This window comes from Hyla sarda, chromosome 10, assembly GCF_029499605.1.
Source record: "Hyla sarda isolate aHylSar1 chromosome 10, aHylSar1.hap1, whole genome shotgun sequence".
NCBI lineage: Eukaryota > Metazoa > Chordata > Amphibia > Anura > Hylidae > Hyla > Hyla sarda.
In genome coordinates, this window is record NC_079198.1 from 85289033 (window position 1) to 85301389 (window position 12357).

General features: G+C 43.6%; 1 protein-coding gene across 7 annotated transcripts in view; it reads left to right on the plus strand.

Annotated features, from left to right (window-relative positions):
* ZBTB16 (zinc finger and BTB domain containing 16) overlaps positions 1-12357 on the plus strand; it is a 146957-nt gene that overhangs the window by 79613 nt on the left and 54987 nt on the right. For all 7 annotated transcript variants that reach the window (XM_056544362.1, XM_056544360.1, XM_056544367.1 and 4 more), the window contains exon 3: positions 1273-1370. In XM_056544362.1, the coding sequence (XP_056400337.1) occupies positions 1273-1370 (98 nt within the window). The remainder of the gene's footprint in view (positions 1-1272; positions 1371-12357) is intronic.

A 12357-nucleotide genomic window follows, 5' to 3' on the forward strand; every position in this document is an offset into this window, starting at 1 on the left:
CTGCAGTCTGAGATTTAGGACTCCTGCATGAGTCTGAAATCTATAAAAAAGGACTGGTAGGGAGACCCCTAGTGGAAAATTAAATAGAAAGAAGCATATTTTTTAATAACATGCAATTGGAAAGTTATTATGCATACATTAATCTATAATGTATCAAAAGTTTTTTTGATGAAAGGTACCCTTTAAAGAAAAAAAAAGTATAGGAAAAGCTCTGCTTTTAGCTGGATTTTCTGAACATTATAGTCTGTAATCCTATTCAAAATACTACAATATCAATATTTTACAATAAATCAATAAGTAAACTAAAAGAATAAATATAATATTGTGGTAATTCATTACAGCTGCTGATGGGCCAAGTCTCTACTGTTCCATGGGTGTATAGTGTGTTTTCAGCTACTTTAGGAAGGACTCTTAAAAATAGTTTCCAATTATTGTTACATTTTTTTTATTTTATTTTTTCCCCGCTTTGCTACCAGAAGTATAATTAGAAGGTTTTATGGTCGGGACTGTTTACCACTAGTCAGAATGGACATGGATCTGCTGTAGATGTTTTTAGTTTTCCCTTCTTCCTTTTTAAAACTTCGGAAGTTTCAGCGATGTCTGGCAGAGATGCAGGAATTTTTACTGACCGCTGCCAACACTTTCTCTTGCAGCAGAGTACACAGTGTTTTGTCACACACATTACCACTGCTGCCAGCAATCTGACCTGTTGTTTTTAGAGTCTTTACACTTTTCAGGGTACAGTTCTAGTAATAGCAACTGAAAATGTTTAACTTTTTACATGGCACGTATTGCCTTCTGTTCAAGATCACATGGATAATGAAAAACACTATACATATATATGTGTGTACTCTTTATAGTAAACCCTTCTTCTTTTTTTTTTTTTTATGTGTTCATTCTTTCACTGAAGGCGTTCTATTTGCCTAAGGCATCATCTCACATTTTCTTTTTGTAGACTTATGTCATATGATTTAGTTCTTGTTTTCTGACAGCTATCTTATCTGGTGTAAACTATAGCTATTAAATATATTGCACCATTACTCGAGAGAGATTGTACAGGAAGTCTTAAAGCCCAGGAGTCTATACAATCTGTAAATTGACATGGGGACTTGGTTTTTATGCTGTTTTTTTTTTTTTTAATTCAAAGATTATCTCATTAGGATAGTAGAAAAGTTGTCTTTGCTTTCTATATACTGTGTGATTATTGGTTATATTTAGTGGATAAATAGGCTTTTTGTCTCCTTTTAACTCCTTTTTGGGTTTATTCTCTAGGAAGCTGCACAGTGGTATGAAGACCTATGGCTGTGAACTCTGTGGGAAGAGGTTTCTGGACAGTTTGCGACTTCGAATGCATTTGCTGGCTCATTCAGGTGAGACCTTCAATGTCCATTTCTTTATAAGCTTTAACCACTAGATTGTACACAACATGATGTCTTTTAGGTGTATTAAAATAAAGATTTTAGTGCCCTGTTAAAGGGATACTCCGGCGCAAAACCTCTTATCCTCTATCAAAAGGATAGAGGATAAGATGTTAGATCGCGGAGTTCCCGCTGCTGGGGACCCCTGCAATTGCCGTGCGGCACCCAGATCATCAGTGTCGAAGAGAACTCAGTGCCGGATGACTGGCAACTACAGCCGCTGCGCCCCCTCCATTCAGGTCTATGGGAGGAGGCGTGATGGCTACATACTAGCATACTATCCCTTGGATAGGAGATAAGATGTCTAAGCACCGGAGTACCCCTTTAAAATCAAGATGCATATAGAGGGTTCTCTTATTTAACACAGTGGTTACAGTAAAGTTTTGGTTGCTTCTTGTAACCCTTTTTGACCGCTTGAAAATGGTTGCAAGGGGCAACCAAAACATCACTCTAAGTACTATGGGCTAATTATGTAAGAAATAATGCTAATTATTGACACATCCATTTTTTCCTGTAGTTCAAGCCCCGCCCCCTTCCTTAAAGGGGTTGTGCGCTACCCTGCAGTTCGGAGCTCCGCTCACAGCGTCCGGAAGTTCATTACTCCGAACGCTGTATGCGGGCTTCCGTGTTCACAGCCGCCCGGCCCCTTCGTGACGTCACGCCCGGCCCCTTCGTGACGTCACGCCCGGCCCCTTCGTGACGTCACGCCCGGCCCCTTCGTGACGTCACGCCCGGCCCCTTCGTGACGTCACGCCGGCCCCTTCGTGACGTCACGCCCGGCCCCTTCGTGACGTCACGCCCGGCCCCTTCGTGACGTCTCGCCCGCCCCCTCGTGATGTCTCGCCCTCCCCCTCGTGACGTCTCGCCCTCCCCCTCAACGAAAGTCTATGGGAAGGGGCGCAACCGATGCCACGCCCCCTTCCCATAGACTTTGGTAGAGGGGGCGGGCGAGACGTCACTAAGGGACCGGGCGTGACGTCACGCCCGGTGGCTGTGAACACGGAAGCCCGCACACAGCGTTCGGAGTAATGAACTTGCGGACGCTGTGAGCGGAGCTCCGAACTTCAGGGCAGCCCACAACCCCTTTTAAGGCCAATTTTTTTTTTTTTTAAAGTGCTGCATATGGTGCAAAGTTAAAATCATGTACCAGCGATCTGAAAAGGATGCACATAATTTTGTGCAAATTATGCAAAAGTAACCTCTGTCTGTGCTGCTGCATCTACATGAAAGCTGCAAACTGCTTGCACACTGTATCTACACCCTGGTTTTATTATATAATATAATCATACTGTTACCAATACGACAGAATGCTGGTGCAATTTGCAAAAAAACATTGAATTGAAAACACAGCTAATAGCTTTCAAAAAACAGCTCCACGTCTGTCTTGAGGTTAGGTGTGGTTTCGCAAATTTGCTCCATTCACTTCTATAAAAATGAGCTGTAGAACCACATCCAACCTGGAGACAGACTGGGAGCAGTTTTTGAAAGAAAGTAGCTGTGTTTTTCTATTCATGGACAAACCCTTTATGTGCGGCCAAAATGGTGTGTATTCTGTAAAAGGGGCATGACTGTGATATTAGACCAGTGTTTCCCAACCAGGGGTCTCCAGCTGTTGCCAAACTAAAACTCCCAGCTTGCCCGGACAGCCAAAGGCTGTCAAGGCATGCTTGGACTTATGATGTTAAAACAGCTGGAGGCACCCTAGACTAGATTAGGTCATGTAAAAATGTGCCCAATGTAAGGTTACACTGTCTCAGAATTAGACAATTTTACTAAATTTGGGCCAGTATTTTTTTGTATGCAGCTCAGAGAGCCATAGCCAGCCGACATTTCACAGCCCCACTGACTTCAATGGGATCCGCCGACTAAGTGATACATATGAGCAATGGCTGATCTGTATTTCAGTCTGTTCGTGCCTGAGGTGAGCGGCTGTCAGACACCTCAGGTACCACTTATCTCCCTCCCCTAATGAGGAAACATGTTCTTTGTGACAAAGCTAAATGGACATTTTCGTGGAAGAGTCAAGGCTGACGGATTTCGTCTGAAAGAGCGATTTCTATCTATCAGCTGACTATTTAAAAGTTCCAAAACCATGCCTTTCTTCATGCTCACTTCTTCGCAGCCTAAAATATATATTTCCAAAAACCTCAGATGGCATCCACATAGATATGTATGGATATTATCAGCTATTTATACAAGCCTCCCTCCCATAAATTGCAATCATTAGGTTTTTGTGGGTCTTTGAGGGTGACATCTGTCAGCCGGGCAGCTCTGGCCTGTCCTACCCAGGAAGCTACGCCTCAAATGATATGGTAAATGACACTGCGTCCGAGTTGAAAATGTGCATGTACGTAGCCAATTTTCACAACTAATTGCTGAGATCTTCAGGAGTCCGAGAATGATTCACGCTGTGTGATGTCCATTCTGTTCCCTTTATTGGATTCCTGTTGATCATATTGCATTTTGTGTCAAAGCCGAATGCTGTATTTCTTCTTTTTAATGTAATCTCTCAATATTCAGTCATAAATGTATTGCTATACCCATTGTATTCATATAGTTGACACATACCCTAAGCTCCCCTTTTGGTTGAAATAGTCCAAAGATAATAAAGAAAAATCTAACCAAAGAAGAGAGATGAGTAACCTGTACTGTGTATATGTTACCAAAGTCTTGAACCTGTTTATTGGTTGAATACTTGTAAAATAAAAAAAGACCTTACCCGTAACTAAGGTTTCTAAAACACATAGCATTATGGTAAAACTGCCCTAGAGTGGTAGGTAGATCTCAGGGCTTTACATGTTATAATGGTTTCAAAACCCTATTGGAATAAAATAAATTATTTCTTTATTTTAGAATTTTAAAGGAAATCTGTCATCCTGTTCACTCACACTAAACCCAATACACTGGGCTATAGTGCGGGTGAACAGGAGACCGATGCGGGGTCTCTAATATACATACCTTCTGTCCGGCACCCGGTCCCTCCTGAAGATCCTCTTCTATCTTCGCTGAATTGCACGCTGTAGGCGGGCCCTCCAGCTGAATTTGAATATTCATGGTCACTGGTCACGTTAGCGCTCAGTAGGCACAAGCGCTCATGTGACCAGAGAGCATGAACATTCAAATTCAGCCGGCAGGCCCGCCTCAAGCACACAATTCAGCACAGAAAGAAGAGTATCTTCAGAGGGACCAGGCGCCGGACAGAAGGCATGTTTATTAGTCAGAGAGCCCACATCAGTCTCCTGGTCACCCGCACTATATCCCGGTGTATTGGCTTTTGTGTGAGTGAACAGGATGACATTTTTCCTTTAAGTTATGGTCCCACATGTTGATGAAGCAATGCGCTTATGTGATGGGCAGTAACATTTTACCAGTAAACTGCCATACTGCTGGCAAAGCAATGTGGCCATTGGCCACCACATGGTAGGATGATTTAATCAACATGCATGAGCTTTAATTTGGTACCATACCACATGGCTGCAATATAATCTCATTAAATAAAATATGAGGCCACTAATAGGGTCCATGCATGAAGCCATCATGGTTAGTAGCTCATCGCCACATGTCCTGCACCTTGAACCCCATAATGTACTTTAATCAGATGAATGGCTGTCGATATAATACATTGAGAGAATCCCCTATCTAATATACATATAACTTTTTAACTTTGGATCCACCCAAGTTGCTGCATAATGTAAATCTACTCTTCTAGTGCATTAACACACAGGATCCAGTGCGAATTTGAAGTTGTAAAATCTGCAATTTTTTCAAGGTAATTCTAATGTATTCTTGACAGCTGTGTAAAATTTGCAACTGCAACATTTTAAAAGTGTGGATCCTTTGTTTAAACACACCCTTACGGATTGTTGCGCAGTGGCATATACAACTTCACTAGATTTTTTTTTTTTTTTTTATTGGTCAGATTCTACTTCTTAAAAGACCATTTTAGTTTTGGATTCTATTGATTTTTGTCTAGACTACAGATCATTTAGTGAGCCCTGTGATGGATATTCAATCCTCCATTAGAATAGTCAATCCACTGGTTGATTCCCTAAGTAAATATAGAGGGAAATTCTTTGGCTTTAGTTGGCCAAACTAGGTTAACTCTCCTAAACTTGGTGTTATTGACAAACATTCACTTAGATTCCTTATTCAACTAACACTATATAATACCTGCTGACATCTGACATCCCCAATCCCCAAATAAATACAACAAATTAAACATTTAATACCCCCAAAATATTAATTTGTGTCTTTTGGTCGCAGTAGAGTCGTAGTAAAGGAAATGCATTCAAAGCACCTTTTGTCTGTGTATTTGTCTTTTTTATTCTTTTAGGGTGGATTTGTTTCTGTCACTGTCTCTCTGTTTCTCTCACTCTCCTTTTTTTTCTATGTATGACTGTCTTTGTAACTCTCATCAGGTGTCTCTCTCACTCTCTTGTACTCTGTGTCTCACTCTGTCTGTCTCATATTTTTTTTTTCTTGTATGTTTTGTTTTTACGTTTGTGGTTTGGGTTTGTTATTGTGCAGCTGGCACTGTGCCTGCCCTGGGATTCTGCCAGAGCTTTGGTACAGTATGTACAGTGCTAAGAGCCAAGTGTATCATCATACAAGATTACAGATACATGCTTTCTCTATTTTCCTCCCTGCTCTAATGTAACCAGGGGTGGAGCAGAGAATGCATAACCGGGGCAGTGATTTAAAGTGTCCATATGACACTATCCCAGTGCTGAAGACAGAAACAGACAGTCTCAGACATACTGTGTGCATACAAGACACAATGCCAGGAGCTCCTGCAGGAAAAGAAAAAAAATGTATTACATTCGCAATTAGTTCAAAACGCTTTAGCCCCTTGACAGTGACTTTGTGAGTAAAGCCATGTGCAGGTAAAATTTCTGCAGAGGTCTACTGTGCCATGAACACTTATTTTTTATACTTAGTGTTTGCTTCTACAGTTGTGTTTTTATTAGATCTAATAGTGACATACTGTATAGCATTAGAGGTTGCACACTTATCAATGACATCGGTGCCCCAAACACTTTTGGGGTCTGAAGGGCACCTAAGAAAGAAGGATTCTGATCACCAGTTTGTTTTTTCTAGATTTTTTTTTCTGGCTATATAAATGCTTTTTTTTTTATTGAAAAAATAAACTTTAGAACCCAGAGCCAGCTTAATTTTTTCGACCCCCATTAACCCCACATTTTAGTGTCTAGCAGATGAATGAATGAGGCTCATTAGGTAGCTGGACAGGTAAATGGATGTCTAATCCGCATACCATACTGTATACATTTGTATAATGGCTAATGAAGCACTTGGAGCTGGGACTAGATGTGCCCGAACCCTCCGTGTCAGATACGTAGAAAAGAGATCTTGAGCCCACAAGTAAACAAATTAAAAGGAGCTCTGTGTAGTCTTCCCACCCCCTTCCTCCACCTCCCCTTGCCATTGCTTTTGACCACACTCAGTACGCTGTGTTACTCTTCCTTGGCACTCGTATACTCCAGGCATAATGTCCTAATTGTCCCTGTGTCTTTCCATCCTGGAGCTGGGTACATTATATTCCTCTATGAGTGGAATGACACAACATGTGTATTTTTGTGTATTGCGCACTAACCTCTCACAAGACTAACTTGGAAGAGTGTTTCAACTATTTGTAGCCAAATTCAGCAGAACAGAGAATGCATCTTGGGGTTTCTAGCCCTGCAAGAAAAGCCGAATGGGTTAATGTTACTAAACCATTGCAAAAGCAGCCTTTATCTTCAAGCTACTCGTAGACATTTGGGTGTACAATACAACCGCACAGTGGGGGTCCAGGTGCTCAGGCAGTCGCCTACTGCTGAGACAAACGGAGCTCTACTGCCCCGATATTCTAGTGATCTGAGGGGAGTCTTGGCCCCTGGCCCCTAATGATCACAACTATTGACATTTCTCAGGTTTCCAGCTTTATAGATTTCTACTGCAACTAAAATAAGAGGAGAAACTTGTTTTTTCTTTCGCTGCTGCCACCACTGAACTTCATTTAATGATAGCCTAATAAGCACTTGGTCAGAGATAGCAGTCTTTCTATGTACCTTTTTTTTTTTTTTTTTTTTTTTTTTTTTTTTTTAGTATGAATGCAAGAGAAACCTGGAGGTGGTGCAGCTTCTGAGAGAACTACTAAAATTAAGAGATGAGAGCTAATATCAGGCAGCTACTAGAGATGAGCAAATTTTTTGAAAAATTTGATTTGGCCGATTTTGCTGAATTTTCTGAAAAAATTTGGTTCAGTCTGAAATTATTTGCGGCGAATCTGTATTAAGATCGGCTATTTCTGGCCTATGGAGAGCCTCAATAGGGGTGTAGAACACTTTGCCTTTCTGTAACACGCATAGGGTGTGTGCTGGGTTGGTGAAATAATACTGTTCTTCAGCATGACATGCAGATTAGAGGCGTCACTATTAAAATCACAGTCGCAGAACAGCATAATGACAGAGCATGGAGGTGGCGGCAGCATGAGGAGACCATATAGTGGCTGGATGATGGATGACACAGCCTGGAGGTGGAGCAGCATGAGGAGAACATATGGTGGCAGTATGAGACAGCCTGGTGGTGGCATCAGCATGAAGAGAACACATGGTGGCAGTATGAGACAGCCTGGTGGTGGCATCAGGAGTCCTGTAAGGGACCTGCTTACATAGTGGGGCAGTGGGTAGCAATACCAGTAGCCGGTGATGAAGGTGGGTGAAAAAAAGGAGAACTTGGCATCAGATGTATGGCATCATGCGGGTGGCACAATCAGAATAGTAGCTGAGGCAGGTAGGCAGAAGAAAAGTTCTCTTTTGTTAGTATTAAGGATATGCATTACGTAAAACGTAAAACTTAACTTTTAATAATATGCTTAGGATAAAATATATGGACCCAAACATTTTTTGAAATCAAACAAAAGGAAAGGTGTGCAAAAAACACCATGTGCCACCTACACCACTAAGTGTGAATGTGATGCAAAGACCGCTAAAAGGTGAAGTATGGTCAATTGTAACCGGTGGGGGTAAAAACTTCCCCTGTAAGGACCTACTCTGGCATTAATAATTCCCTTCTTGGCAAGTGTTACTCGCCCTGAAAAGGGCAGCACCACACAGAAACCTCTACCTATTTCCACCTGCAAACACTGCCATTTCCCAGGGTTTTTATCTGGAAATAGGGAGAGGTTCCTTTTTAACCCCTTAAGGACCAGGGGTTATTCTGTTTTTGCAAATTTTTGCACCACCAATTCTTCATTGTAATGACATTAGTCATTTTACCCAAACATCTACAACGAAAAGGGGAAAAAAATCGTGCGACAAAATTGAAGAAAAAACACAATTTTGTAACTTTTGGGGGCTTCCGTTTCTAGGCGGTAAATTTTTTCGGTAAAAATGACACCTTCTCTTTAGTTTTTAGGTCCCTATGATTAAAATGATACCCTACTTACATAGGTTTGATTTTTGTCGTACTTCTGGAAAAAATCATAACTACATGCAGGAAAATTTATACGTTTAAAATTGTCAACTTCTGACCCCTAGAACTTTTTAATTTTTCCGCATACGGAGTAGTATGAGGACTAATTTTTTGCACCGTGATCTGAAGTTTTTAGCGGTACCATTTTTGTATTGATCGGACTTTTTGGTCGCTTTTTATTCAGGGCTTTTGAATTTTTTTCCACGTACGCCCTTGAACGTGCGGTTTAATTAACAATATATTTTTATAATTCGGACATTTCTGAATGCGGTGATACCACACATGTTTTTTATTTGTATTTAAAGGGCTTTTTTTTTTTTATGGGAAAAGGGAGGTGATTCAAACTTTTATTAGGGAAGGGGTTAAATGATCTTTCATTTTTTTCCCCACTTTATTTTGCAATGTTATAGCCCCCATAGGGGCTATAACACTGCACACACTGATCTTTTACATTGATCAATGGTTTCTCATAGGAAACAATTGATCGATGATTCTGCCGCTTGACCGCACATGCCTGGATCTCGGGCACTGAGCAGTCATTCGGCGATCGGACACCAGGAGGCAGGTAGGGGGACCCTCCCCGTTTCCTACAGCTGTTTGGGACTCCGCGATTTCACCACGGCGGTCCCAAACAGCCCACTGAGCTAGCCGGGGGTAGTTTAGTTTCACTTTAGACGTGGCTATATACTTTGAACATAGGGTTAATAGCACGTGGCATCACGTTCAGTGCCGCCTGCTATTAGCCATGGGTCCCGGCCAGTGTGGCCCTGCGTTATAGAAAGGAAGAGGACTTATTGCATACAGGTACGCCCTCGGTCCTTTACAGGTTAAGACTAGTAACACTTTCCCCGAAAAGGTGGAAGTGAACAAAGTATTGTTCATTGTAGCAGGTGGGGGTAAAACATTTCTGTTGTAAGGCCCTACTCTCGCATTATTAATTCCCTTGTTGGCAAGTGTTACTCACCTTAAAAAGGATGGCCCCACACAAGAAACTTTCCCTATTTCCACCTAAAAACCCTGTCAAATGGCAGTGTTTGTAGGGGGAAATAGGGAGAGGTTCCTGTGTGGGGCCGCCCTTTTTAGGGCAAGTAACACTTGCCAAGAGGGGAATTATTAATGCGAGAGTAGGGCCTAACAGGGAAAGTGTTGTTGTAGCACCATTGTCAATCTACTCTGATCCATCAGGCATTGGTGGCTGGAAATCCTGGCTGATCCATGCCTGATTAATCTTCAGCAAGGTAAGTCTCTCCACTTTTTTCGTCGACAGACGAGTTCTCTTTGGGGTTACTATGGCCTCCGCCGCATGAAACACCCGCTCTGATGGCACACTACTGGCCGGGCAGGACAGCTTTTCTAGGGCAAACTTCTGGTTGCGGCCACAAATCAATTTCGGCTGCCGAGAAGTCCAGCGGATGTTAAGGTATGCCATCACCTGCTGGTTCAGGTCTTACTCTAGGTCTGCTGCTGATGAGTTTCTTCACTATGCGGGTGAAGAAAGCTACTCATCAGCGACCGTAGACTCAGGCTGCTGCTAATGGAGCTGGTACTGCTCCTGCCACCCCACCCCTCCCCAGTAGCCATGGCAGTGGAAGGTGAGTGCAGAGGGCCCTGCAAGGGGATGGACGATGGCTCAGATAGGCATCGGCCAACTGACTACGTAGGATGTCTCTGTAGTAGGTTAGTTTGTCCTCCCTCTCAGTGGGTGTGGAAAAGTCCCTCCTTTTGTGCCATTAGCAAGGGTCCAATAAGATGTAGAGCCAGAAGTCATCCCGCTGATGAATGGTGAAAATTCGGCGGTCACTACGCAAGAAATGCATTGTGCCATTTGTGCAAGTGACTCGGAGGGAGTCCCTGCCTCCCATCTCCACTGTATACTTCCATGATGTGTCTGGGTCCTCTGTCTCGCCTTCCTCATAACCCTCTAGCTGCTCCAGCTCTTCCTCTCCTGTCAGATGACTAGGAAAACCACCCATCTCGTGAAACCCAAACTGTGCTCCACTGTGCCTCTCCTCCTCCAGTTCAGCCCCACAGGGCTCATGTGGCCATGAGATGTAGGCGCCACGTCTCCAGTGCCCTGACCAGCCATCGTTTCCAACACCTGTTGTAGTAAATGAAGCAGTAGAAAGCCGTTCATCCTGTAATCCTGGTTACTGACTAATGTGGCTTCCTCAAATGATCTGAGCAAACAGCAGGTGTCGCGTATGAGCTGCCACTGGTTGACATTAAGTTACACAGGGGAGTCCCCCTATCCGCTTGGATCATCAAGGAATCGGTGATGGCTTTTCTCTTTTTGTATAGTCGGTCCAACATATGGAGGATGAAATGCCAATGTTTGGAAACGTCGCAAATCAATGTTGTGGGATACCGTTCTAACACTGCAGCTCAAGGAGGGTGTGCTTTGCGGTGTACGAGTGGCTGAAATGCATTCAAAGTTTCCTTCCCATTGTAAGGATGTTTTGCAGATGAGAGGAACACTTCAGGAACCGATTGACAACTAGATTGAACACGTGTGCCATACTGGGCGCATGGCTCAGACTTCCTTGTCGCAGCGCAGACAAGATCTTCTTCCCATTTTTAGTCGCCATGGTTCCCATTTCCAGTTTTTGTGGAGTCAGCCATGCTCCTATTTCTTTATGAATGACTTTTAGCAGTTCCTCCCCTGTGTGACTCCATTCGCCAAGGCAAACCATGTGAAGAAAAGCGTGACACCGCCGTGCCCTGCACACATGGTATGCTAGAGTGGCTGAGGACACGGTGGAGGATGAAGAGGTGGAGTCGCACACTGTCACAGGACCAACGGCCTGAGTGTGGAGGAGGAAGCGGCGTGACCTGTCAAAATTGCTTTTGTGGCTGTGCAGGAACCACATTCACCCAGAGGGCTGTAAAGGACATGTATTGTCCCAGACCGTAGTTACAGCTCCACACGTCGGCGCTGCCATGCACTTTGGTACACACCGACAGGATCAAGGACTGGCCCACCTTCTGTTCCACAAAATTGTGCAGGGCTGGCAGTAGCAATAACCATCAGTTCTCTGAAAGGTGCAGAGTCCACCACTTGAAAAGGGAGGGACTGCATCACCAGCAACTTGGACAGGAGCACACACAGCTTCTGCGCAGTTGGATGAGTGGGCGCATACTGTTTTCTCGTGGACATGGCTTCGCCGATGGATTGCTGGCAGAATGATTGACTGACTCAAAGTAGAAGTATCTGAAGCGACAGATGGGTATGACACACAGCTCCCTTCGGCTGAGGTGGTGGAGCCTTGGCTGGCTGAAACAGGGAGCGGCGTGCCACTGGGTGATGCAGCAGGCTTGACCACCACATCAGAGCCGCTGTTCTCCCAGACCGCTTTATGGTGACATTGCATATGTTGATGCAGGGCCGTGGTGTCAACATTGGGACCCTAGCCACGCTTCACCTTCTGCCGACACATCTTGCATGTGGCCAGGTTATCATCCTCCGTTT